General features: G+C 55.9%; 3 protein-coding genes across 8 annotated transcripts in view; 1 reads left to right on the top strand and 2 right to left on the bottom strand.

The window, feature by feature from the left end:
* POLRMT (RNA polymerase mitochondrial) overlaps positions 1–3,785 on the bottom strand; it is a 30,950-nt gene extending 27,165 nt beyond the window's left edge. The window contains exons 1-2 of the mRNA XM_081091004.1: positions 3,657–3,785; positions 3,047–3,145 (exon numbers count right to left, since the gene is read on the bottom strand). Of these exons, the coding sequence (XP_080947130.1) occupies positions 3,047–3,145; positions 3,657–3,744 (187 nt within the window). The 5' untranslated portion in view covers positions 3,745–3,785. The remainder of the gene's footprint in view (positions 1–3,046; positions 3,146–3,656) is intronic.
* A 4,891-nt stretch (positions 3,786–8,676) lies between these two features.
* On the top strand, positions 8,677–12,783 carry FGF22 (fibroblast growth factor 22). 2 transcript variants are annotated; one of them, XM_081092120.1, is made up of 3 exons: positions 8,677–8,917; positions 11,530–11,633; positions 11,720–12,012. In XM_081092120.1, the coding sequence occupies exons 1-3, from the start codon at positions 8,704–8,706 to the stop codon at positions 11,912–11,914; spliced, it is 513 nt and encodes a 170-aa protein (XP_080948246.1). In that variant the 5' UTR covers positions 8,677–8,703; the 3' UTR covers positions 11,915–12,012. The 2 variants fall into 2 exon arrangements, with proteins under 2 accessions (XP_080948246.1, XP_080948245.1); XM_081092119.1 differs by having other exon boundaries at positions 11,530–12,783.
* RNF126 (ring finger protein 126) lies at positions 12,724–24,822 on the bottom strand. Of its 5 annotated transcripts, none has more exons than XR_013996046.1 (11): positions 24,671–24,821; positions 18,180–18,238; positions 17,752–17,815; positions 16,975–17,219; positions 15,829–15,897; positions 15,686–15,755; positions 14,970–15,063; positions 14,613–14,728; positions 14,355–14,525; positions 13,477–13,675; positions 12,724–12,869 (listed from the first exon to the last, which is right to left on the bottom strand). XR_013996046.1 is itself a non-coding variant. In XM_081092116.1 (9 exons), exons 1-9 carry the CDS (start codon positions 24,743–24,745, stop codon positions 14,376–14,378), a joined length of 942 nt encoding a protein of 313 aa, XP_080948242.1. In that variant the 5' UTR covers positions 24,746–24,821; the 3' UTR covers positions 13,758–14,375. The 5 variants fall into 5 exon arrangements, 3 of the variants coding, with proteins under 3 accessions (XP_080948242.1, XP_080948243.1, XP_080948244.1); XR_013996047.1 differs by having other exon boundaries at positions 13,477–13,639; XM_081092116.1 differs by lacking the exons at positions 12,724–12,869; positions 13,477–13,675 and having other exon boundaries at positions 13,758–14,525.
* Between the last annotated feature and the right edge of the window lie 1,566 nt (positions 24,823–26,388).

The following is a 26,388-nucleotide window of genomic DNA, read 5'->3' as shown; positions in this document are numbered from 1 at the left end:
AATTAAAACATTTACCTTTCCTTCCTACTTGATTCCTCCAGAATTTCAGATACACACACACACACACACACACACACACCTAATTGATTTCAGAGAGGAAGGGAGAGGCAGAAAGATAGAAACATCAATGATGAGAGAGAATCACTGATTGATTGATTGCCTGTCTTCTGCACACCCCCTACTGAGGATGAAGCCTGCAACCCTGGCATGTGCCCGTGACTGGAATCGAATCTGGGACCCTTCAGTTCACAGGCCGACACTCTATCCACTGAGCCAAACCAGGTAGGGCCAGGTACTCTTAACTAATCCAAATTTAAAGGTGTTGACTTTTGGATTCATGTTTCCCAATTTAAAGAAAACTCTTGCACCTAACAGACTGCTCAACCAAGAGGATGTGAAATTTAAAATTACTAGGAAGTGAAGAAGACAACACCTGTTGTCGACAACTAACCCAAGATTCCAGATCAGGCCTGTATAATCTACACACCTTCCTTTTCCTTACTTCTCACAAATAATGAGAGGCCAAGCACTCATTATATATTTTGTTTCCCCTTAATTTCCGTCTGGGATGATAGCTCCACAAGGGACATCATCTTTAAACCTACTTCACAAGTCAAAACATGCAACTATTTACATACGTAGTCAGGTTTAATACCTGGCATGTCAGCCCTAATGAAGGTACCAGATTTGGAAAAATACTTTTCCTTGGGCAGGTATTACAATGAATAAATATACACTATTAGAAACGTATCCAGCCCTGACCGGTTTGGCTCAGTGGATAGAGCGTTGGCCTGCGGACTCAAGGGTCCTAGGTTCGATTCCGATCAAGGGCATGTACCTTGGTTGCGGGCACATCCCCAGTAGGGGGCGTGCAGGAGGCAGCTGATCGATGTTTCTCGCTCATCATGTTTCTAACTCTCTATCCCTCTCCCTTTCTCTCTGTAAAAAATCAATAAAAAATAAAAATAAAAAATAAAAAGAAACGTATCCAAAACCTTAGAGGAAACTGCTAGAGCTACTGCTAAAACAACAGCCAATCGGGAAAAAAAAAATCTTTAAGTTCCCTTGTGTGAATTATAACTGCTATTGACCATATCCTAGCTGAGCAAGGTGGGGTTTCCTCTGTTAGTTGTACTTGGATAAAACACCTCTGGTAAAATAAAGAAAAAAACTAGATAAAATTCAGGCACAAGTCAAATGATTAAATACAGTGCCCACTGACACCTCATGGTTCTCTAACATCTTCAGCTGACTTCTCTCAGGTATCACCCCGGCTCAGACCTATTCTTCATATTGGACTTAGCATTTTGTTTGTACAGAAACTTTTGCTGTTCTAGATCACTGTTTTGCACAGTTCGATGTTATAAAGGTACCATTTTGATAATGGTTGTTCAAAGTTTTGAAACTATCACTAAGGCCTGAGACTTCATATGAGAAACTCAAGAAACTACAGATGTTTATCCTTAAAGAAATATGGGCGGGGAATATGATGGCAAAGCCTTCCTCTGTTCTGGCGCTCATTGCTCAAATGTGTCCTGAGGCTCCTGAAAAACTACCTTCCCTGCACGGGACATGACATGCCAGGAATGAGCCTTCCTGGTGATGAGGAACCAGCAATGGCATGACATATCCAAAATGAGCCACCTGACAACAAAGGACCAATGATACTTTTAATAACTGATCAGTGCTGCTTTATGATGGTTGACCAGCAATGTTTTCAAGGAAAGATCTTGAACAAAAGGGAGGAAATGTCAAAAAAAAAAAAAAAAAAGGAGCCACTTTAAAATGGAGCTGGAGCAGCCATCCCAAAGGAACTGCCTTGCACATCTCTCTCTTTTTTAAAATATATTTTATTGATTTTCCACAGAGAGGAAGGGAGAGGGATAGAGAGAAACATCGATGAGAGAGAAACATCGATCAGCTGCCTCCTGCACACTCCCCACTGGGGATGTGCCCACAACCAAGGTACATGCCCTTAACCAGAATCAAACCTGGGACCCTTGAGTCTGCAGGCTGACGCTCTATCCACTGAGCCAAACCAGTCAGGGCTGCCTTGCACATCTCTTACTTCAAACCTTGGAATGTTGAAACAGAACAAGACTGCCTGGCCAGTATGGCTCAGTGGTTGACCATCAACCCATGAACTAGGGGGTCACAGTTCAATTCTCAGACAGGGCACATGCCCGGGTTGCGGGATCGATCCACAGTTGGGGGCCTGTATGAGGCAGCTGATCAATGATTCTCTCTCATCAATGATGTTTCTATCCCTCGCTCCCTTTCCCTTCCTTTCTCTGAAATCAATGAAAATATACTTAAAAAAGTAAACAGGCTAAGATAACCTTTGGACTGGGCCTAAGCAACTTTGTGTTTCAAAAAACTATTTGTAAAGGTAGTAAGAAAGCAGATAATTATGACTACTGGACTGATGGCCATCGGACTAAAAATTTAAAATGTTGTGTATAATTAGCGCCACTTCGTTATGTAACCTGCACCAATAACAATGCCTTCCTTCTATGGATGGAACTGTTCCCCTTCGCTTTCTCATGAAAACCCTTTGCCTTTGTCTCCCAACTGAAACAGTTTGGGTTTCTGCCTGAATTAATGACTCCCAAATAGCTATTCTTATTGGTCTCAAATAAACACTTGTTGCCTCTCACTTTGAAAGCCTTTCTAAGTTAACAATCCCACCAGGGTGTCCACTCAGAAAGCCCAGCTGGGGCAACATGGATCAGGTCAGGGTTCTAATCCCGGCTCTGCCCATACAGCTTCGTGTGGCCTTGGGCCAGTCTCTCCAGCCACAATTTCAGGTGCCGGCTGTCTGGAAAGTGGGAGCACCTGGTGGGTATGGGAAAGGAGGACATTACAAGTGGTCACTGCTTCATCCTCATGGGGGGCCCTCAGGACCACCAGAGAGGTGGGACCACATTAGTTACACCGTTTTACAGACTGACATCCCTACTTGTGGGGTCACTGTGAGAAACCAGGGAGGTGGCCCCTGGCAGAGGGGACAGTGAAGGGGCTGCAGGCCTCCAGCCCTAGCGCTCACCCTCCAGCAGCTCGGCGTGGCCCCAGTCCCTCCGGCGGTCCTGTTCACAAGGGCTGGCAGACGAGCTCCTTCTGCAGCCCCATAGGCCACCCAGGGTCCCTGCGGGAGAGAGGGGTAAGTTAAAGGGGGTCTGGAGCCGGGAGGGGTGGGGGAGCTCACATGGACAGATACTGCAGGATCCGGGGGCAAAGAAGCCCTACATTTTCCGTGGAAGCTGTCAGTGATCAGAGGTCTCACAATGGAAAGAAAACAAAAGCTCAAAGTTAAAGGGGACCCCACGCGCTAAGATAATTGCGGTGAGGGATCAAGGATGGAGTTCCTGGAACCAAAGGTACAGCGAATTCAAATGTCAAGAGCAAACTGGGGTTCAGAAGGCACCAAAAGAAACCAAGAGTCAAAGGTCAAAGTGTCCTGCAGACCCCTGTCAGAAGAGTGTGCCAAGGGCAGGTGAAAGCGGGGTCACGTTAATGCGTTTCCCGGAACCTCAGAAGGCAAAGGTCGTGGCTTTGTAGCTAGATCCCAGGGCAGAAAAGCCAAAGGTCACGGCCGGGTGCTAAGGGTTGGGAGTGGCAGCGGCCGCGACGTCGCCCCTGGGACTCCCCTGTGTTACCTTCCTCGGCCAGGAGGCCCGGGCGGCCCACCGGCCACAAGGCCCATCCGAGCCCAGCCGCGCCGCGGCCCCAGCGCAGCGCCGACATGCCGGACACACGAGGACCCAGCTACCCGCCCGCTCTGCGCCTGCGCTGCCCGTGCCTGCTGGGAGTTGTAGTTCCGAGGCCTACGGCGGCTGCGAAGGGACTCCAGGGCGGCAAAAGCGCCCTCGGAACCACAACTCCCAGGAGCAGCGAGGCCCCGGAGGCACAAGGACGGGCGCAGATACAGCTTTCTGATTGGCTCTTCCTCTGTCAAGAGAGGTGGGCAGAGCCGTTGTTTGGGCGACACTGGGTCGTCTTTGGGAGGATCCAGAACCTGGATTTCTTTTTGTAAATTGACATCGCGCAATAATTAGGACACCGTTCTACAATTTAGAGATTTGTTTTTTTAAAAAAGTATGTTTTTATTGATTTGAGAGAGGGGAAGTGAGAGGGAGAGAGAAACAGTGATGAGAGAAAAGTCACTGAAGGCTGCCTCCTGCACGCCCCCTACTGGAGATCCAGCCCCCAACCCGGGCATTTGCTCTGACGGAGTATAGAGTGGCGAGCTCCTGGTTCATGGGTTGACGCTCAACCACTGAGCCACACCAGCCGGGCACAATTTAGATTTCTGTTCGCAGTCTTCATTAATCCAATAACATCTTTGGGGCAAGAACTATTATTATACCCAGTTTAGTGTGAAGGAAGCTGGGGTTCACAGAGATAAATCAAGTTGCCCAAAGGTACAGTGTGAACATTAATTAGGGAGACTGGAATGAAAGCCCAGTTCTGTCTGAGCCCCAGGCAGACGTGTTTGGGACACTTCCCTGGACATTATCCTCATCCATTCGTCTGGCCTTGATTTACCCACTAGTCCCCAAACGCCCAAGGACAGGAGCATAGTGGGCAGAAAGAGTGGACTAACATACTAAATTGACATGACAAATGCAAGGAAATAATCCCTGGAGCCTGGAACTTCCCAGCCCTGGCCTCCAGGGCCAGAGCTTTAGACTCAGACCTGAAGGTATCCCCACTGTTGACCAACCGAAGGTCACTGCTACCAATTCAATATCAGGAGTCCCCAACTTGGGGGATGACATAGGAGAGACTTTATTCAGTAAAAACAGCTCCCCTGAGGGAATGGCTCAGATAAACCAGATCAAGCACTACAGCTCAGTTAACAAACAGGGGGGGAAATAGCCAGGTACTCTGTGAAACAGAGGTGAGGTGAGGCTGGCTTATATAGAGACAAATGTCCCCCACCCCCACCCCGGTCTCCCTGATTGGTCCACTCCTATACAAATGAGGACTCCAAATTTGCTCAGTTTTGATTGGTCTATATAGCACTGTCCTAATTGGTAGGCTGCATAGTTAGTCAATAAATATGCAAATACTAGGGGTCCAGTGCACAAATTAGTGTACCTTGAAAGGAACTGTGAGCCTTGAGGCTGCAGTGGGCACAGGGGCGGGTCTTGGCCCATCCTCCACACCCGGCCCCTCCTGCAGTGGCCCCCAGGTCCCTCTCTGCCAGCAGCCCCGCTCCCACCGCCACTGCTCCCACACACTGACAGCACCACTCGGCTTGCACCTGCTGACAGCGCAGAGCGATTGGGGCCAGCACCAGCAGCAGGCGCGAGCGGGGCCTGTGCCGTCAGCAGGTGCGAGGGTGGCTGCTGTGCCAATCACCCCTCAGGAGTAGGGGGAGGTGGAGAAGCTGTCAGGGGCAATCAGGCCTGGCAGCCGCCACTCGCACCCACTGATGGCACAAGGCAATCAGGCCAGCGCTGGGTGCCAGCAGCGGGTGCAAGCAGCAGCTCTGGTGCCAGCAGCGGATGCGAGCGGGCCAGCACTGGCCATAGGTGCAGGCACTGGGCAGGACCATGGCATGCAGGAGCAAAGAATTTTCAATAACCACCAGAGGCTCGCCCCGATGACAGCAACCGGCACCCTGCCTTGGTCTGGCGACCCCGCTCACCTGCTCTACCATCCCACCTCGGCCAACGCCTGCCATGTTCCGCACACAGCCCCTGGTGGTTGGTGCACATCATAGCGACCAGTTGATCGGTTGTTGGGTTGTTCCGCCATTCCGTCTATTTGTATATTATGGTTATATGTATATAGATTGGATGGGGCAGGTCTTCAGACCATTGGTCAAATTTCAATTCTAGGAGCTCTCTGGTAAGGGCCAGCTCAGGCAGTGGCAGGAGAATAATACAGGCGGCTGGCAGCCTCGTCTGTGGCTTTTCCCTGATATGCAGCTTGGGTGACAGACCTCTGTAGACAATGGCTGCTAGACTCTGGTTATGCATTTGAGCCCAATTAGCCACAAAGAGTCCTTCTTGGAGGGTCTGTTCCTTTGGGGAATTAACACCACCTATGGTTCAGTTGGAAAAACTGAGACCCGGGGAGGGGAGCCCCTGGTCTGGGGTCGGCTGGCAATGTGGAGGGTGAGAACATCTGGGGTGATGATGTTCCAGGCAGAGGTCATAGCAAGTGTAAGGGCCCTGAGGCTGGAACAAGCATGGACAGTTAGGGGCACTCAATCAGAGTGGGGGTGGAGAAAGGAAGCAGAAAGGACACTGGAGTGATACTCAGGAGCCTGACCACAGTGGGCCCGGGGGCCTCAGCTCAAGCTGCCACCAGTCCCCTTATGCTCCTACTTCCGTTTCCCCACTAGCTCAGAGTGGAGGTTGAACCTGTGCTCTGGAAGGGCCAGACTCCTGGGCCTGGAGGCCTCCTGACAGCACATTCCAGATGCGACTGCCCACATGGGCAAGTGCGCTGTGAGGCACAGTGACGTCACTGCTGGAAATGCCCTCACAGATGGCAGCACCCTCCCAAACCTAGCCCTCATGCACTGATGTCCACAGCAGCAATGATATATAGCAGCCAAAAGGTCGACACAAGCAAGTGCCCATCCATGGGTAAATAGCTGAACACAATGTGGCCCATCCTCACGCTGAAATATTATTACTCCGCTGTGAACAGGAATGAAGCGCTGACCCATGCTACAACGTGGATGGGCCTTAGACACGCAAGACTCCGTGAGAGAAGCCAGACACTAGTGGCCACGCAGAGTGATTCCATTCACGTGAACTATCCAGAACAGGCAAGTCCATAGGCAGAAAGTGGGTTAGTGGGTGCCGGGGGCTAGGGAAAGCGTTGGGGAGTAGGTGCTAAAGGGGAAGCAGTTTCATTTTGGGGTGACAGAATGTTCTGGAACTAGATAGAGGTGGTTGAAAACTCTGCCTGTACTGCAAACACCGTGTGGTATGTGAATTATATTTTAATGGAACTGTCATTAAACTCCAACGACACTTGGGGCAGGGCCAGCTTCCCAGGGGTGGTCCCATCCGTCACACAAGGCCCCCCAAACTATCTTCCTGGGGAGGGGGTTGGAAACACTCGAGGAAGCGAAGACCAAGTTTCTGGCTGGCTGGCAAGTGGGGAATGTTATTCCGAGCCTGTGTGCTGTGCCTCTGCCCAACAAGGTGTAGAGTATCTCATTCCATCCTTCTAGCCTTTCCTTTTCTGGCACATTTTACAGAGAAGGAACGGAGGCTTGGGGACATGCTGAACGCATGCAGGAGCCTCAGGTGCTGGCCTCAGGGCCCCCAGTGTAGTGAGACAGGCTGAATGGACCAGGCCATACGGACAGCCTCCCCCATCTGGAGTCCTGGGGCCTGGGCAGCCCCTGTGTGGCCCTCCTGGGGCCAGGAAGAGGGATCATGGAATCCCCCAGAGCCTCCAGGAAGACGACTCAGCTTCCAGCTGGATCAGTTACTCCTCCAGCGTTCCAGTAGGGTGGGCTTGTCACCTTTTCTTCACCCCCGTGCTATTTAAAGGTGCCACCTGGGGCTATGGCGATAGGACTGGGCTGGTGGGAGCAGAGGGTCAAGGATTGGAACCCTGGGGTGCGTCCTCTGAGGGGCTGTGGGGAAGGCGCTGCCCCTCCCAGGCCTCAGTTTCCCCACCTATCAATGGCGCCTCTTGGCTTGAGTCTGTGAGGTTCATTGTATTCACCACGCAGGACCAAGGGCCCAGGATGGCTCCCAGTGGGGCTTGGACGTCTCGTAAATGATGCGCAGATGTGGGTATAAACGGCGCCACCCCACTCCTAAAGCTCAGGACATGCAGCTCCAGACGCTGGGGATGCGTTGCTGGCCTCGGTCACCATCCACTGGCCACAGACATGTCCATGAGTCCCCGTCCCACCCACAATACCCCATCCACCCACCTGCTCAAATGCCTGTGTGCACCCCACCCCCATGCCCACCCCTCAGCAAAGCCTCCCTCCCAGAGGCCTGGCTCTCAGGAAGCTCCAGTTTGGAGGGCAGACAAGTTCCGTCTGAACGCGCTCAGTCCGGGGGCCTGGCGCGCACAGACAACACTCAGGCCAGACCTTCCCACCCAATCTCTGACCCCTAATCAGCCCCACTTCTTGTCTCTCTGCCCGACTTACCCTCTGCCTCTCCCATATCTGTCTCTCTGTCTCGTTAACCATCTTCCCCTGTGTCTCATACTCTCCATCTCTCCAGCTCAGTTGGAGCTCTGCGTCTTGGTCGCTTTGCCTCTCAGTCTTCGTATTTCGCTCTTTCCCTGTCTCTCGGGTCTTTCTCTGCCTCATTCTCACCGTCTCTGCCTCAAGTCCTTGTCTCTGTCCTTCAGTCTCTTATCTCTGTGTTTGTCTCTATCTCTCTGTCTCTGGGCCCTGCCTGTCTCACACTCACACCCCGCAGCCCTTGCCGGCCAGCCCGGTGATTCACAGACACGCACCACCCTCCCCACAGCGCAAGACAAACACACGCCGAGGCCCCAGCAGGTTTTCCTAAGTGCACCGCCCCCGCCCCTCGCCCACTGCGTCCCGGCGCCGCTCCAGGTGCCCCGCCTGGTGCCCAGCCCGGAGCCTCCCCATTGGCCCAGCCGGGGCGGCCCCTTTCGGACTCTCCGCCCCTGACTCGGCAATGGCAGAGCCGCGGACTGGCTCCGGGAGGCAAAAGCCGGCGGAGAGCGGGCGGCGAGGCCATGCGCTGCCGCCTGTGGCTGGGCCTGGCATGGCTGCTGCTGGCACGGGCTCCCGGCGCTGCGAGGACCTCAGGCGGCCCCCGGAGACCACGCAGCTACCCGCACCTTGAGGGCGACGTGCGCTGGCGGCGCCTTTTCTCCTCCACCCATTTCTTTCTGCGCGTCGACCCCAGCGGCCTCGTGCAAGGCACCCGCTGGTGCCACAGCCCTGACAGTGAGTCGCGTGGGGCTGCCGGGTGACAGGGGTGGGAGGGAGGTTCTGGACCAATGGGCGGGCAGTGACAACTGCAGCGGAAATCTTAAGGATGAGCTGGGCCTTCCCTCACGCGACAGACGGACCTGGGGGCTCCTGTGGTTGCATGGCACTGGCCAAGTCATTTACCCTTTTGGCTTCATTTTCCTCCGCAGTCTAATCGGCCAAACCTAAATGGTCACAGAGGAAGCTCCCAGCTCCAGGCCTGGCTCACTAGCAGAGAAAGGGTGTTGACAGATAGTTGGGTTTGGGGTCACTGGGCCCCTTTGTAGAGGGGAAACTGAGACTCTAGAAAGTTACATCATGCAGTGGGGCCGAGCTGGGCTCTGAACTTGACTCCCACAAGGCAAAACAAACCTCAGGATCTGCCTGGGTGAGGGACCCCTCTGTTTCTTTCTAGGAAACTGAGCCAGAGAGGGGAGATGACCTGCCCAGGGTCACGCTGCTGGGGGGGGGGAGGGGGGGAAGGTTGTGTTGCTGGGTTCCTTGATGCTCAAGAACCTCATCGAGTTGGAGTCACTGTCCCTGTAGCCCCACCCAGTAAACAATAGGCACTCAATAAGTATCTGTGGAATGTATGAGGCAAGAGGAGATGCAGGGGCCAAGAGAAGGGGGTTGGGGACAGTTGGGAGGCCAGGGCGGTTGGTGATGCCATGGGCCTGCCTCAGTCTCCCCACAACTCTGAGCCCTGGGCGGGGGTGGGTGGGGGCTGGGGGAATGAAGCTAATCGCTGGCCACTGCCTGAATCACCACCATTAGGGCAGATAATCACCCCTGCCCTTCCCAGCTGCTTTCATCTGGGGCTCCCAAGGCCCTCATTAGAGTCACTAGACCAGGGCAATGACAGGGGACTGGCTGGGCCGGTTGACTGGTGGTGGACACAGCCAGGCAGGGTGGCCTCAGGCTGGGGTTGAGGCCTGGCTCTGCTGCGTGACCTGAGACAGTTGCTGCTTCTATCTGGGCCTCAGTTTCCCCATCTGGGCAGTGATGGAGTGACAGATGGTTGGTTGATGGCTCTGTGTGGGTTGGACCTGGAGGTCTTCTGTCCTTCATTAATTCAGTGGCTATTGGGCAACTCTTGTATGCTGTACTGGGCACAAGGGACACAGGGTGACCAGGACAGCTCACCTTCATGGGGTTCCAGAACAGAGGGTAAAGCGGTTAAACATGTAATATAATTTCAGAGGGGACCACAGGCGGTGCAAAGAAAATGAAAACAGGGCAATGTACAGGAGGTGACCGGGGGACTGCTTTATCTGGGGGGTCTTGGGGGCCTCTCCTAGGAGGTGGGCTTGGTTGAGCCTATTATCAAGAAAAGGAGCTGACCATGCACAAGAGGAGCCAGGGGCCTGGCTGAGGGAACAGCAGGTGCAAGGCCCCATGGGGGTGGGGTGAGCTTGTTATCTCAGGTATCCAAGTACAAACTGAAAACTAGAGGGCAAAACTTTGACTCCAGATTAGACCTCCGTGCACAGATTTGACCCCATGAAGGTGAGCCGTCTCTGGTCACCAGTATGTCCCTAATGCCCAGCCCAGCATATAAAAGGTGCCCAGATTAGACCCCAGTGCATGGCTGAGGGTGTGTGTGGCTCATCCTGAAGTCCTGCTTCACTGGACAGGAAACATTGGCTCAGAGCCGGGCAGAGCTCGCCCAGGGTCACCCACCGACGGATGGGGCCTGAAGCTGCCTCTGCTCCTTCCCAGGCCTGTTTCCCCCCTTGGGAAGTGGGCACAGTCAGCACCCAGGATCACCACAAAGGCCCTCATAAGAGGAAAGCAGAAGGGTCAGAGTCAGAGATGGAAGAGGCTGTGCTGCTGGCTGTGAAGATAGAGGAAGGGGCCATGAGCCATGGATGTGGCGCCTCTAGAAGCTGGAAAAGGCCAGAATGGTTCTCCCGAGAGCCTAAGGAAGGACCAGTCCTGCCCACACCTGGCCTTAGCCCCCAAGATTATGTAAGACGCCCGACCCCAGAACTGCTGTGTGGGCTTAGTGGGGTATAGTGCTTGGCATAGAGTTGGCACTCAAACAGTGTAAGTGGGTACCAAGTTGAATGCACTGTGCTATAAACACCCCCGTCCCACCTTCAGGCCTTTGCCTGGGCAGTGCCTCCCTTCTGGGGTTTCATCTCCCTATAACCGAGTGGCTGCAGCTGGCTGAGTTGTCAGGGCTGGACATGGCAAAGGCCATGAGAACTGTGGGGGAAGCTGCACGGCCCATGGTCACTGTTACACTCAATACTTGTTCTTACTGAAATTAACAGCTCACTCAGGCAAGCACCTAACTCCTCTGGCTTGGTTTTCTCATCCCTGACCTAACCAGGACTCTCCCCTGCTCCACAGCTTGCTCTGGTTCCCCAGTACCCTTTGGGGAAAGCCCGGCTATTCCCCACTTACATCCAATGTGTCAGGGGCACATCCTGGGGTCAGGCCGTGTGGGTCCCGGGGTATTCCCATACCCAGCACAGGGCCAGGCACACAGGTGGTGCTTGGTGAATGTCACTTGAATGACTGAATGAGGGAGCACATGGGAAGCAGACGGTGGCTGAGGGCCCTGACCGAGCCCTTCCCAGCAGGCATCATTGAGATCCGCTCCATCCGCGTGGGCGTCGTGGCCCTCAAGGCTGTGCACACCGGCTTCTTCGTGGCCATGAGCCGCCGGGGCCACCTCTATGGGTCGGTGAGTGCATGGTCGGGGTGGCTGGTGGTGGGCAGGCACTGGCAGGAAACGGGGTCCAGTGGCCTCATGTTCCCGACCCCCCGCAGCGGATCTACACTGCTCACTGTAGGTTCCAGGAGCGCATTGAGGAGAACGGCTACAACACCTACGCCTCACTTCGCTGGCGTCACCGAGGCCGGCCCATGTTCCTGGCGCTGGACAGGCGGGGGGTCCCTCGACGCGGTGGCCGGACACGGCGGCACCACCTTTCCACTCATTTCCTGCCCGTCATGGTCTCCTGAGGCCCCGAGGGGCCATGAGGCACAGCTAGACAAGATCCAAAAGACATCTGGGCAGGTGGCCAGGGACCAGAGGCCGGAGGAGGCCCAGGCTGTGGCCAAACCATGTCTGGTCACTCATTCTTTTCACAAGCATTGAATGCCTGCTGTCTGCAGGGCTCTGGGGACCCTGCAGGAACACCATGCCCACCCTTGTCTGAATCTGAGGCAGGTGAACACTGAGCTGAGTAGGGGCTGTAGGTGTTACGTCATGAGCTGGGGAGCGAGGAGTCCCCATAAGGCACCTCCTGGACTAGAGACTGAAGGTCACCAGGTTTTGGAAGAGTATTCTGGGTCGGGATACAGCCTATCAGACTCAGCAGTGGGAACCCATTGGAGTGTTGAGGTAAAGAGAAGGGAAGCTAGGGACCAGGGAGTCTGGGGGCCAGTGTGGAGAGGACAGCATGGACATGCAATGGGTGATAGGTCCCGACCTGTGGACATGTTGCCTCACATTGTAAAGGGACTTTGCAGGTAGGATTAAGTCAAGGCCCTGAGATGGGGATGATCCTGGATTATGGGAGGGAGGGGGGAGCATTATCATTACAAGGGTCCTCCTAAGAGGGAGGTCTGAGCATCTGAGTCAGAGATGGAAGAGGCTGTGCTGCTGGCTGTGAAGCTGGAGGGAGGGGCCATGAGCCAGGGATGTGGCGCCTCTAGAAGCTGGAAAAGGCCAGAAATGGTTCTTCCTGGAGCCTAAGGAAGGACCAGTCTTGCCCACACCTGTAGTTAGCCCCTGACACTTAGGCAAGACTCCTGATCCCAGAAGTGTTAGAGAATAAATGCGTGTGGTCACAGCAGATGTAGAAACGCACATACAGGGTCTGAAATTGAGTAATGTCTTCAAAGCTTCTCAGTTCTTCAGGGGGAGAGGTGCCATGTGCAGACTGAGGGGCTTCATGTCAGTGTCCTCCATAGGCTGGGGATGGAGGGGAGTACATGGGAAGTGCTGAGCCTGGGTGAGTGCCCACCACTCTCCCAGAACCCCAGAAACCCCCCACCACAGGGCTGAGTTCTGGAGCCTTGGGCCAGATAATTCCATTCTGGGCCTCAGTTTCTCTCCTACAAAGTGAGAATGATGATTGCCCAACTGGTGTGGCTCAGTGGTTGAGCGTCCACCTATGAACCAGAAAGTTACAGTTTGATTCCAGGTCAGGGCACATGCCAGGGTTGCAGGCTCGATCCCCAGTAGGGGGCATGCAGGAGGCAGCCGAATGAGGATTCTCATTATTGAGGTTTCTATCTCTCCCTCTCCCTTCCTCTCTGAAATTAATAAAAATATATTTCAAAAAATATAAAGTGAGAATGATGATGCCATTTACCCCATGGGGTTTTAAGGGGGAAGGGGGGCTAACGTGGGAGCTCCTCCTAAACTAAGGTGGGACGTTCTGCTTGGGGCAGGTAATCCCTGGGGAGGGGGGTGAGGGCTCCCACCCATCCCAGCCTCCTGCCACTTAACATACAGAACACAAAGCCGGGGTCACTTACTGGGGGGGGAGGGGGGATAGTACAGAGTGGACACTCACTGTGGTCAGGGCCAGTGGTTTCACCCTGGTGACCCTCACTCCAGAACAGCCTTCGTACATGAACACCATCAGCTGCAGGAAGCACGGGCTGGGGAGGCCCGCCTGACAGCTCAGCACATTGGGGTTTCCTGTTTCATGTTTCCAACGCAGTGACCCTCTGCACCTGCTGGTCGAACGTCACCAGTCCACTTCCAGGGTTCTGGTTTGGGACAGCGGTGTTGGCTGGTGCCCAAGAGGCACAACCCAGGGTCCGGCGCAGAAGGAAAACGCCAACCACCTGCTTCTTTAAGTAGGTGTATTTTTAAATAACTTCCAAGATACACATATTTTTTCCTTTAAAAAACATCTGTCAGAGCAGTTTAGTTCTGTTTTGCTGGTCATTCTTGTGGTCCCGAGCCCCCTGCACTCAAGGTGGGGACTGTTGGCCTGTCTGGTGGGGCCAAGACCCCAGCTGAGTGGCTCTACCCCATCTTTCCACAGATCATGCAGGGCCGCATGTGAGCTAACGTCCATTTATTTCAAAGCAGTAATAATTTAAAATTATAAAAACCTTTCCACTGTTGAACATGTAGAGGGTGAGGTTAGAGACAAATGGGACAGGGGATGTTGGGGACGCCTGAGGGCGACATATGCCCTGCGTCCCTCTGTGCCCAGCCCCTCAAGGGACATCCCTGGGGGAGGGCCGGGCTTCCTCCACAGCCTGGAGGCAGTGGGTCCTCCGAGCCTCTGCCCACAGCTGGGGGCACAGCTGGCACCGGAGTCCATGGGAGCCATGGTGGTGTGAGAGCTGAGGCAGGTGGAGGGCACCTCCTGGGCTCTGGGATGTCCATGTCCCCCCTGCCCACAGGGCCTGGTGCTGGCCGGGGTCCTGTGCTTACTCTGGGGACTGGTGGGGGGACTCAGGAGTTGCTTGCTGGGTTCTCATTGCTGGGCGAGCTGGAGGAGGAGGATGATGATGATGATGAGAAGTTCACGGGGGTCATGACTGGGGGGTTGGTGGCCGTGTTCTGTCCTGTGAGGCTTTTTCGGCAGACAGGGCAGCTGTCATGCTTTGTGGGGAGAGAGGGAAGCAATTCAGAGGCTGGCAGGGGGCAGGGGTGGAGAGGGCCCGTGGCCATGGCCACCCACCTGCTCACCTGCTCCAGCCAGGGCACAATGCAGCCGTCATGGAAGAGGTGGTTGCAGGGCAGCTGCCGCACACGCTCACCCAGCTCGTAGTCGTCTTTGCACACAGGGCACTCCAGCCCAGAGCCTGCGGGGAGCGGGGATCCCGTGACACATCCAATCAAAGGTGTCCCATTGGGGAGACTGCCCATCCAGAGCCACTTTGGACCCAGGGGAGGGAAAGAGGCTATGTCCTGAGTCCTGTGTCCCAGGGGAACAGAGAAGACACTGATAAAGCCTCCCCTTCAAACCGACCTTTGGTCTCATATAGAAGTCCTAGGGAAAATACCTTGAAAATAAAAGAAGCTGGGTGACTGAGGGCCACGTACCTACGTGTTCCTCGGTGACAGTGACGGTGGGGAGGGCCTGGATTTTCTCTTTGTCTGCGGGTGGGGGGCCTGTGTTTTCAAACTGATTGAGGAGCTGAAAGACAAGAGGCCAGAGTGCAGGAGCCCTGCCCGACTCTGAAATGCAAGGCTAGGTTACCTGCAAAAGCACTGAGGCCACTTTTGTCCTGGTCCCCCAGACCCTCCATTTAGGGGTTAGAGGTCAGTCACCCCATGAGGCCCAGCCACCGGCTCCTGCCCACTCTTCTGCTCATCTAGTTAGTGTCACCTCACAGCCAGAGCGGGAAGACAGGGCCCTGGGGCTCATGTGGTCCTGTGTCCTGTGAGGCATCAGCTAGAACCAGAGGGCCAGATCCCGTCAGAGACAAAATACTCAAAGGGGTCACTGGTGAGCAGCCCTGAAAGTGGCAATGTTCCTGCCTCACAAGTGCCACAGAGGTCATGGTGAACACCCATCCCTGGCACGCGGTTTCCTGCTTTACAGTGGTGCCAGGCCAGGAGGAGCATTTTGGCTGGTGTGCCCTAGCCTCAGGAGGGAAGTTCTGGGCGCTCGGAAACTGAGCGTCCGCGCCAGGGATGTACTCCACCAGAACACTCCTACAATCCTCTCACCCTCTCAGTGCTGGGGGCTGGGGGGAATGGGCCTGTTGAAACGATGGTGATGACCCTAGTGCCACCTGGGGAGGCCCACCCTGTACCTGCGTGATGATCGCATCCAGCCCGTTGGCCCCCCAGGCGTAGTCCATCGGGTTTGAGTGCAGGACACCCCTGGGCAGAGACGTGTGGGGTTCAAGTGGCAGAGGGGCTGGGGGGCATTTAGGGGACCCGCCCACTTACTCACCAGGGGCCCAGGCCCAGGTTGGGGATTGTGGCTGGAGTGATGATGCCATTGACCAGCTGCTGGATGATCCTGGAACAGAGCAAGGCCAGGCCTGTGGTCAGTGCCTTCCCAGGGTCAGGGCCCCCTTGGGGAGGACACAGAACCCTGGTGCCCAGCTTCTAAATCCACAACATTGAAAGGTTGTGCTTTCGACCAGTAAGATTTCTGATGAGGAAGAATGAAACATGAGAGGGACGCAGAGAAGCATCTCCCTCACCGAGTTCCAGGCCAGGTTTTCCCAAGTCCCGGATGGCACCTATGGCTGTGACACCACATCCAACCCCCATTATACAACCTGGGGGAACATCCTGGAGGTCATGCGAGCCATGGGGTCAACCCTGCTGTGTGCAGCAGGCCCAAAACATCCAGTCCAGATCCTGCTGTCTCCAGAGCTCAAAGTCTGTGGGGTGTGGGTGCTGCTCAGACATGAGACAGCAGGGGCATCAGGGACTGGCTGGGCCGAGCTAGAAATGCCTCCAGCTCAGTGAGGGAAACAGATGGGCTCTATGTAGGTTTAAACCCATTTTAAGTGACACGGGGCTTCATGTACAATCAAGTCTATCTCAGAGATGTGTGAGAAGCCTAGCCTCGCCTCCTCTGGAGAGATGGGGCCTGCAAGGAACAATGTTTTTATTCTCAGTCCTTCTGAGTGCCTTTCCCCTTCCTGTGCAGTCATCAAGCTAAAAAGCCGTTTGGGTACCTGCACAGAGAAGGGGGCAAGGGGCCCCGTTACAGGGCAGGGATATCAGGAACTACCAGCTCGATGCTGCTCTGGGACAAAGACCTGAAGGTGAATCAGCCACACCCAATGAAGCCCTGCTCAGAGGACAATGGGGACACTCAGTGGACATGAGGTTCTCCCAGCCCTGCCCAGGTCCTTGAGCCACACTTCAGCCCCCCCAGTCCCCTAGCGAGGGCCCGACCCCTACCTGCACCACCCCATTTTGCATGGTGGGCTTGGGTGGCTCTGCCAGAACTCATGGGAGAACTGCCCTGCCCAGAGGCAACATCCACACCATCTTCTGGACGGGCAGATGGTCTGAGCGGGGTGGGCAGGCTGGAAGCCCCCAAGAGCAACCCACCCACCTGCCCCCACAGCCCCCTCACCCTTCCAACGTGGGGACGCCTTCGTGCCGGCCGGTGGCCCTCCTTGCAGTGAGGCGGGCTCGGGGCTGCCGGGCGCCATACCGGTGCCGGGACTGCTGCTCTCTCTCCCGCCGGCTCTCGGGGTCCCTGCCATTGTCGGCCAGCGCCCCTGGGGGGAACGTGGGGATCTCAAAGCTGTCGTCAAAGATGCCGAAAGCAAACTGCCCGTAGCCCTGCGGCAGCGTGAAGAGGTGTTGGTCCACATTCTGCGGGAGGAAGGCCGTGACCGTGGGCCCCTTGCATGGCCGCACAGTTCCTCCCCACTGTGGCTACTGTTCTCGGCTCAGGGCTTCAAGGGGACAGGAAGACGCCAGAGGAATCTTGGGGCACATGCAGGATGCAGGAGGCTCTCGGAGGAGGGGCCAAGGATGGGGAGTTCAAGAGGTCCCAGGGCTCTGGCCAGATACTCAGTTGGTTAGAGTATCATCCTGATACACCAAGGTTTCAGGTTTGATCCATGGTCATAGCACATACAACTATCAACCAATAAATGCATAACTAAGAGGAAAAACAAGTTGATGCTTCTCTTTCTATCCATCCCCCTTCTTTTCTCTCTCAAGTCAATTTTAAAAAATTATTTTTTAAGTTAAAAAATAAAAAGGCCCCGGGAGTCAGGGAGAAGGACAACCCTGCCTGTTGGAGAGCAGGGTGAGCAACCACCTGCAGGATGAGGGGCTGAGTCTGTTTCCTCAGCCATGCAGGGCATGATCCGTTGTCAGGGGAGGCCAGTCAACTCACCTCAAATGGCTGCCTGCTTTGGTCTGTGGGGGCTGTGGAGGGAGCGGAACCGTTCTCTGTACTCCTGGGTGGACACGGTGCAAGTCAGCAGTGGGGCGACCCGCTGGAGAAGAGGCAGGACCCCCGCCTGACCCCCATGGGCCTCAGGGTCACTCTCCACCCTCAGCAGCCCCTGCCCTCATCCCAAGTCAGGAGAGTGAAGACCATCTTAATCTCTGGCTGCCCAGGGACTTCAGGGCACTGCCCCAAGCCCAGCCCCTGTCCACCATCACCCTCCCAGGCTCTGTCCACCAAAACGGCTCTGAACCAGCACTGGGTGCAGCACCCACATGTCCCCTTGGCACAGCTCTGCCCTCTCACCCCAGAAGCCTGGATCCTACCAGCATGCACCTGGGCCCAAGACCTCTGTGACCAAGGGGCTGCATTACCTGGTTTCTTCCGGAAGCTCCTCGATGAAACCAGACTCACATCGTGGGCAGATGTAATCCTGTGGGAGGAGAGAGCAGGTGAGTGTGATCTCAGGATCCTGGCCCCCATGTCATCTGCCTCTGTGGACTCGGACATCCCTGCCCGGGGCAGGACACACCTTGGGCCCTGGTCTCAGGCCCCAGCAAGCAGAAGAGGACAGGAGTGAGGCCCAGGATGGGTGTCATCTCAAGAAACCCATCTGTGAAACTGCTGCTGTCCAGGGTCAGACCCAGCAGAGATCCAGGTGGTGGGTATGGACAGCTCAGGGCACACATCAACCAGAGCTACAACCTCTGTATCTTGACCTGCTCCTCTGCAGGTGATCTCCCCACCCACCCACATCCCAGTCACAGAGTTTCAGTGTGTCCACTCAGCATATTAGCTGATGAAGGCTCTGACAAGGCCTGTAGCAACCACGGGCCAGCTAATGCGGGTCCAGTAAAGCTGTTCAAGAGAATGTTCGAGTGACCTCCCTAGACGCACATAAAGGAGATGTGGTCCTGGGCAGGCACGTGACCCTATACTCCTAGATGGCTGCACAAGGGACTGTGTATGGGACTCCAGGGCTATGTGGGCCTCAGAGGTCAGCTCCCAGGAAAGTGGCCACTGACAGCAGAGGGACCGGCCTGTGGATGCCCCACAATGGCATTTCTGGAACATACTGGCAGCCCTGGCAGAGGCTCTGTGACCCTAAGCTGGAGTGTGACCCCATCACACTGGCCACGCCCCCTGCATCCCTCCCTCCCGCAGCCAGGTGGCAGAGACTGTGATGTCCTGAGGGGAGAGCAAGGACCAGCCTCAGGCACACTGTGTACGAGCCCGGAAACCATGCTGATGTCTCTCAAACAAGCCCAGCCTACATCGTGCTTGTTGCGTGTGTGCAGATTTCAGGGTTATCACAGGTGTCCCTAAAGCCACAGACAGGACACAAGACGTGTGCAAGACCTGCTTCTGCCCAAGGTGACATTTCAGAAGCACGGGCCATGTGCTGTGAGAGAAGGTGAGGCTGTTTACCGTCCCATGGGACACCGCCTTCTGTAGGAGCAGCCCCATGGTGGGGTGCCGGACACCTTCACCTGGGCAGCGGGCACTCCACGGCACACACCTGGTCCCTCTCACCTGCCTGGCTGCCAAAAGCAAAGCTGCCAGAGCCAAGTGGGGAGGGCAGGTGGGAGCTGCACAGGTCATTGGGCCTTGTATCCAAAATATATAAAGAATCCTTATAATTCAACATTAAAAAGACAAACAACCCAGTTAAAAAATGACCAAAGGATCATTTCTTCAGATACACAAATGGCCATTTCCCATAAAAAGACGCTTGACACCACAGTAACAGGGAAATGCAGGTCACAACCAGTGAGACAAACTGCACACCCATGGGAGGACTACACTCAAACAGACGACAGAGACAAGTGCTGGCGAGGACATGGAGGAATCAGAACCTCCAACATGCTGTTGGGATGTGCAACGGACAGTCTCTCTATAACACAGTGAGCAGTTCCTCTGAAGGTCACAGTTACCACATGACCTTGAAATGCCACTGCTAGGTGTCCAACCAGAGAAATAAAAACACACCTACAAAGAATCCTATCCAACCATGTCCATGTCTCGAGTCACAAGGGCCACAACAACCCAAGTGTCCATCAACGCTTGAATGTGGTCATCCTCGTCCTGGAACATGACTCAGCCATGAAAAGGAGCGATGCACTGCCACTCGCTGTAACACAAACGGGACCCTGAACACAGGAAGCTCAGTGGGAGAAGCTGCAAGAGGCTACACACAGAGCATGATTCCATCTCTGCGCTCTCTCCAGAACAGGCAAATCCACAGGGGCAGGAAGTGGGTTGGTGGTTGTCAGGGGAGGGAGATGAGGTGACTGCTGATGAGGACAGGTTTCTTTTGGGGCGATGGAATATTCAGAAATTGGATGGAGGGGCTTGGTGCAGGACTCCAAGTATACTAACCACACTGAAGTGTACATTCGAAATGAGTCACATCTCAGTAAATTGTTATAAGAAATGGCGAGGAGAGCAGCCCTCTGCCCTCCTGAGAAGGGGTGTGAGGGCAGCGAGTGACCACACAATCATACCCCAACACGGGGTTCCCAGCCAGTGGAGTGTCACTCAGGTGCTCCTCCTAGCACCCACCTGCCAGCCCTCAGCCTGTTGTTTGCTTCAAGGTTTCACATGAGCTACAGGAGGCTTGGTGAACAGGCCCACGGGGAAATGTGGCTGCAGGGGGGTCTGCATTGGCCACAGTTAGGATGCAGGGAACCAGACACCCCACGAACATGGCAAGGTCAGACAAACCTGCCCATCAGCAGGAGTCTGCCCAGGGAACCCCTCAGCTCCAGGTTCACAGGAAGGTCCCAATCCTAGTACAGCCCTCACCCCGGACTTGTAGATGTGCCATGTGGCCTCAGAATGAACATCAGGTGGACCTGCGGGAAATGGGCAACCTATTTTCCCACTTTTCAGGCTCATTGCAGCTCCTGGGCGCTCACTTCTCTCAGCCTGTCCCATTGTCCTTGTCCTCCAAGGTCCCGACACCCCCCTGAACCAACCACTCTGTGCAGGTCACCATGGAGCCCCATCTCCGCACTAAGCACAGTCAGCACACGGTTAGGTCCAGAACCATCTGGCCAGGCCACTCCCACAGCTCCGCCCCCTCCAGACCCAAGTCCAGGCTACCTCTGCCCTCCCCCTTGCCCTCTCACCCTGGCAGCCTCACGCTGGTCCTGCCCATCTCAAGTCCTCACACCATCCCCTCTGGAGGAGCACTCTTTCCCATATATCTACCTGGCTGGCCCCCTCACGGAAGCTGGGTCTCTGCTCAAACGTCACCTCCCGGCTGCAATCCTCGGTCTCCTCACCTGTAAACGGAGGATGGCCTCAACCCCAGGGCTCTGAAATCCAGCAGCTGAGGACCCAAGGGCTGTGGTTTGACATTGGGTCGTGGTCAGGCCCTGCCTCTGTCCAGAGTCCACAGCGGCCCTTCTGAGCCATAGGCTGCCCCAGTCTTGAGGCAGGGCTCTAGCCTGCTTGCAGGCGGTGGAAAGGAGCCAGAACCAGAAGTCTCCCATGCTCTCCTCCTCAGAGAGCATATCCCAGAGATTTTTATTAAATCAGAGTGGCCAATGGTAGAAACCCACATCCCAGCAAGGGGACTGTGAGATGGAATGTAGCCCTCCCACAGGGCAGAACTTATCTCCAGTGACAGGGCCAAGGTGGCAAGTGCTCCTCTTCTAGGTGGGGACAACAGTCCGCTTGTGGGGACCTAACTTGTGAGCACCTATCCTTAGCCAATGACTTGTCATGAATTAGTTACTCTTCCCCTCAGAGGAAGGGTAACAGGGGACCACCCCAGCATCATCACCATAGCAACAGCAGTGGCCAGCGCACCAAGGATGACACACAGATGCTAAATGCACTGAGCACTCACTCCATACACTGGGCCCCTTGGACATGGTCAGAAGGTACTACGGTATTTGGCCCCTCGTTGGTGACGGGAAGGACATGTGGGCTTTAACATGGGGACCCATGTCCCCTGGACCAGCCCTCAGGATAGGCACCATCCTTTGGCCAAGACTCCTTCACATCACACATAAGCAGAGGGCCCACAGTGAAGTTGGGGAAACTAAGGCAAGAGCTGGAGAGATGCCTGTCTCATATGATTGCCCACTACAGTGACAGTGCCTTAGTGGCCCAGGCCTCCAGGGTCCCTCGGGAATCAGCAGAGCTCCAGGTGCAGCACAGACCCAAGAGGACTGGTGCAGGGGTGTAGCAGGGGTACATGGGCTCAGACCCAAACACAGACAAAATGAGACCTCGACAGCCCAAACCCCTGGGTGCACTTGCTGCTCCTTCCACCCCATGTAAACCGCCTCAATGTCATTGGGAGAACTGTCCCAATCCCATCCCTGTCCCTCACACCCCAGTCATGCCCCATCTGTCTCCGTGAGCCCTACCAGGACCTGGCATCATCTAAGGCCCACTTCACGCCAGCCACACACCCATCACAGACACACAGACCTCAGCAGATGGTTTAATTCAGGGGCACCTACCTAGCCCAACCCTCCTAAATCTTCCCAGGCTGCTTTTGACACCATCATAGGGACTGAGACTCCCATCTCCCACGGACACAACTGGTGTGCAAGAACCTTCACTGAAGGACTGACCTCTGCACAAGCCCCAAGGATGTCAGGCGCAGCAGGTCCACACCCAGGCCCCTGCAGTCACGCACATGCACCACGTCCCCAGCACTCGTTTCCACGTAAGGATCGAGTCTGGGCCTGTGCATCAGCCTCACGGCCTCCAAGCCGGCTGGCCTGTCTGGTTCCTGCTCTCACATGCCACACTCCAGCCAGGCGACCCACCTTTCCCTTTGCGTCTGGGAGTCAGGTGCTGGGCTCCTTTGTACAAAGATACTCCCAGTGGACCTCATGGAGCGAGTGTGGATTATCTCATCAAACCCATCGGACAGCGAGGAGACCTGAGGCCCAGGGAGGTTGAACACCTCACCCACACACAGCGGAGAAGAGGTGCAGCTGGTGCAACCTCAGCAGGATCCTAGATTCGAGCCCAGCTGATAGAGAGAAGCCCATGAGTCCAGGGTACCTGAGAAAGAGCTACTGTGACAACAGCCATTTCCTGTCACTACTGCAGTAGGAGCTGCATAAAAACCAGCCCAAGTGTCTTACAGCAGACACAGTGGGGCTAGTTTCCCACAAACACAAGTCCCCGTTTCTGAGGGCGAGTGCTGGCTGGGACCTTCTGCTGTTACCAAGAACCAACTTTCCCTGCCTAAGAACACCAGGTGTTCCCCTTAGTGATAAACATCCCCCTGTCTACTGAGCCTCATTGCATCCCACACCAAGCACCCTCCCACCCACCCAGGTACCCCCTCCCCGCCATACTTGCTCTTAGGATATTTACCAACATTCCTGACTAAATACTTGACAATCAGTGTTCAAGGTTGGCTCCCTGACCAACCAGTTTATAAACCCTGAGGGCAAAGGTGATGGCTATCTTGACACCACTGGGTTCTGTGACTAGGAAGGTCCTCACCAGCCCAGAAGAGGTCAGAGTCTGCCTGGTCCAAGGCCATATAGCCAGGAAGTGGCCAGGCCAGGCCAGGCCAGGCCCCGGGCCCTGTGCTGGCCCCAGGATGGGAAACCGAGGACAGCCAACTGTGCAGAGATGCCCAGCTGCAGCCTCAGCCTCAGCCTCCCCCCAGGGCCTACCCCGGGGCTCACACCAGCTGTGAGGGACTGCATCCAACTCACCCAGGCCGGTGAGCTGTCAGGCGGCCAGCCCCTTCCTGCCACAGTGGAGAAGGAAAGAACCAAGAGCTGGGGCGCAGGAGGCCAGAAGAGACAGAAGCAAGACTCCCCAAGTCCGTGCTCACCCACCCGAGGTTTCGGTTTCATTCTATTTTCCCCTTTCCCTAGGAAGGGGAGGAAGGCCCGTGCTCCTGGAAGCCACACCACTCCTACTCCCTCTCTCCTCCTGGACCCTAGGCACCACTCTCCAAACCCCGGCTCCAGTTCCTCGTCTTCTCTGTGGCTGGGCTCATCTGAACAGACTCCTTCTCCTGGCTCTTCCTGGCCCCCTCCCAGGAGCTGGAAAGGAAGGACTAAGTGTGGCTTTGAAATCAAAACAGGCTCTTCCACCCACCAGCCAGGTGACCGTGGGGAGATGAAGCTCAAGGAGCGCACCCTGTAGATGCTCGGTAAACCCTGGCCACTTCCAGATCCCACGCCCGCTCCCGGGGAACTGGCCCAGCAGCGAATGTCAGGTCCGTGGCCGGCATGGGCCGCCGAGGGCCTGTTTTTCCACCTGTGCAATGGGACCGGGTCAGCCAAGAGCAGGGGAACCTACTGACTCAGAATCTCCGGGGTGAGGGGCCTGGAAAACTGTCTGTATCCAGCAGCCCCCTCCTGGACCACACGGCGCGACCAGGCCACCTTGGGAAATCCGGCCTCAAAGAGCCAGACGCTGGGTGGGCTCAAGCCCCCAGGGAGCGCAGGATCGCGGGCGCGGGCCAGCTGTCAGACCGGCGCGGGGCCACAGCCGCTCGTCCCGACGGCGGAGCGCAGGTGGGGGGCTTCCACCGGCGGCCCACGGCGAGGCGCGGCGCCGCCGACGCGCTCCGGGAACGGCCCCCGGTCACCTTTCCTCCGAGGCCCCGCTTCCTCCTGGGCGGCGCGCCGGAGCAGGTCACGCGGCCTCTACGAACCTCCGTTTCCCCGTCGGGGACCCAGCGGCCTCCCGGGGCGGGAGGCCGCGGATCGGGATCACCGGCCCCGCGGCGCCACCGGGGACAGGCCCCGCCTCGGAAACCCCCGCAGGGCCCATACCGCCGCCGCCGGGGCTCAGTTTCCTCGTCTGGGCCAGCTCGCCGCAGGACGCAGGAGAGAGCCCGCCGCCCAACGCCCGGCTCGGGGCTCACCGGCAGACGCGGCACGATCTCGACCGAGCAGCAGTGGCAAAAGTACCGTCCGGGCTGCGGCGACGCCTCAGCCATGGCCGCCGCCGCCTCCTCCGCGCCGCCCGCCCACCGCGCGGCGTCCGCCGCCGGCCGTTTGCTGTTCTCTCGCCGGCCGACGAGCCCGCGCACGCTCACGCACGGCACGCACGGCGCACGGGGCGGAGTGGAGAGCGCGGGAGCCGGTCTGGCGGCGCGCACAGCGGGCGGTGGCCCGGTCGACGGTGGCCGCCGAGGGGCAAACTAGGTGCAGGAGCCTCCCGAGCTCGGCGTTGGACAGAGGGGCGGGCCCGAACGGGGCGAGGTCGAGCTGCTTCTCCAGACCTAACCTGCAAAGGCTCCCCACTGCCCCTCACGACTCCTCCGACCTCAAGTCCCGCTATCTCCCCTCACCGTCCTGATTGCTCCTGGAATGCAACAGGCGCGCTCCCACCTCCCGGCCCTTGCACTGGCTGTGCTTCTGCCGGGTGCGCCGTTCTCCTAGACACGGGGGCGTTCTTCCTCATGTCTTTCAATTCTTTCAAAATGTCTAATCTATTGAGATGCCCTCCTCACTAGCACTATTTTCACCTAATAAACTGTTGGGTCAGCTCCACAGCAGATGAGATGTTTGTATTTTGTTTCCGGCTAGAGTAGACTCATAACAGTGCCTGGCACACGGGCATTCCCTAAACAACTGTGGAATGAATACAGACAAGAGACCCATTCCTGAATCAAAGGAGGTCCCGGCCCAATCATGCATTTCTTTCTTTCTCTACTCAACAAATATCCATTGAGCACCTGGCTGCAAGGACACAGCATGGGAAACGACAGTGAAAAGGGTGGTCTGAAATACTACTCTCTGGCTGGAGCAAACACAGATGGGTTCAGACACCGCTAGTTGCTTAAGGTTGAGCCAGAGGATGGAACCCTAAGGTGGCCCTGGCTCTTCCTGGGGACACAGTCAGAGCTTCCGAGGGGAGAGGGCATTAGCCAGGGTGCTGAGGAAATAAAAAGTGCCGTTCATGTGTAAACGGTCCTGAGTGGCCCTGACCGATTTGGCTCAGTAGATGGAAAGATGGCCTGCGGACTGAGAGGTCCCAGGTTCGATTCTGGTCAAGGGCATGTACCTTGGTTGCGGGCACATCCCCGGTGGGAAGTGTGCAGGCGTCAGCTGATTGATGTTTCTCTCTCATAGATGTTTCTGACTCTCTATCTCTCTCCCTTCCTCTCTGTAAAAAAATCAAATATATATATATATATATTTAAGAAAGGTCTTGAATGTCAAGAGGCTAAGGAGCGGGATTTGTCTGCCAGCCAGTGTCTTGTCTCCCGCAAGGCTCAGGGGCGATTCTTGTTCTGACCACCAGAGTGCGCACTGGCCCCATCACTGGGAATCCAGGAACTCAGATCCAGGGAGGAGTAGATCCTTTGCCTAAGAGACCTCTTGTGCCCAGCTACTGGCTCACTTCACCCGCCGACATTCATTCTTTAATTCTGCAGAAGTGTATGAAGTACCACCCAAGAGGCCTTGGAGCCAGTAGGCTCATGTTCAAATCTCACAAACCACACTGGCTGTGTGACCCTGAACAAGTTGCTTAACCTCTCTGGGCAGGTGGCAGAAACTGCCTCCCAGAGCTTAGATGAGACTTAGGACACACGTGAGTAGCCACAGCACCTCCTTGGTCTTCAGTGGGCCCTGC

The sequence above is a fragment of the Myotis nattereri genome (genome assembly GCF_964212035.1).
Source record: "Myotis nattereri genome assembly, chromosome: 5".
NCBI classification, from domain to species: Eukaryota; Metazoa; Chordata; class Mammalia; order Chiroptera; family Vespertilionidae; genus Myotis; species Myotis nattereri.
This window is presented reverse-complemented; position numbering and strand designations above follow the sequence as displayed.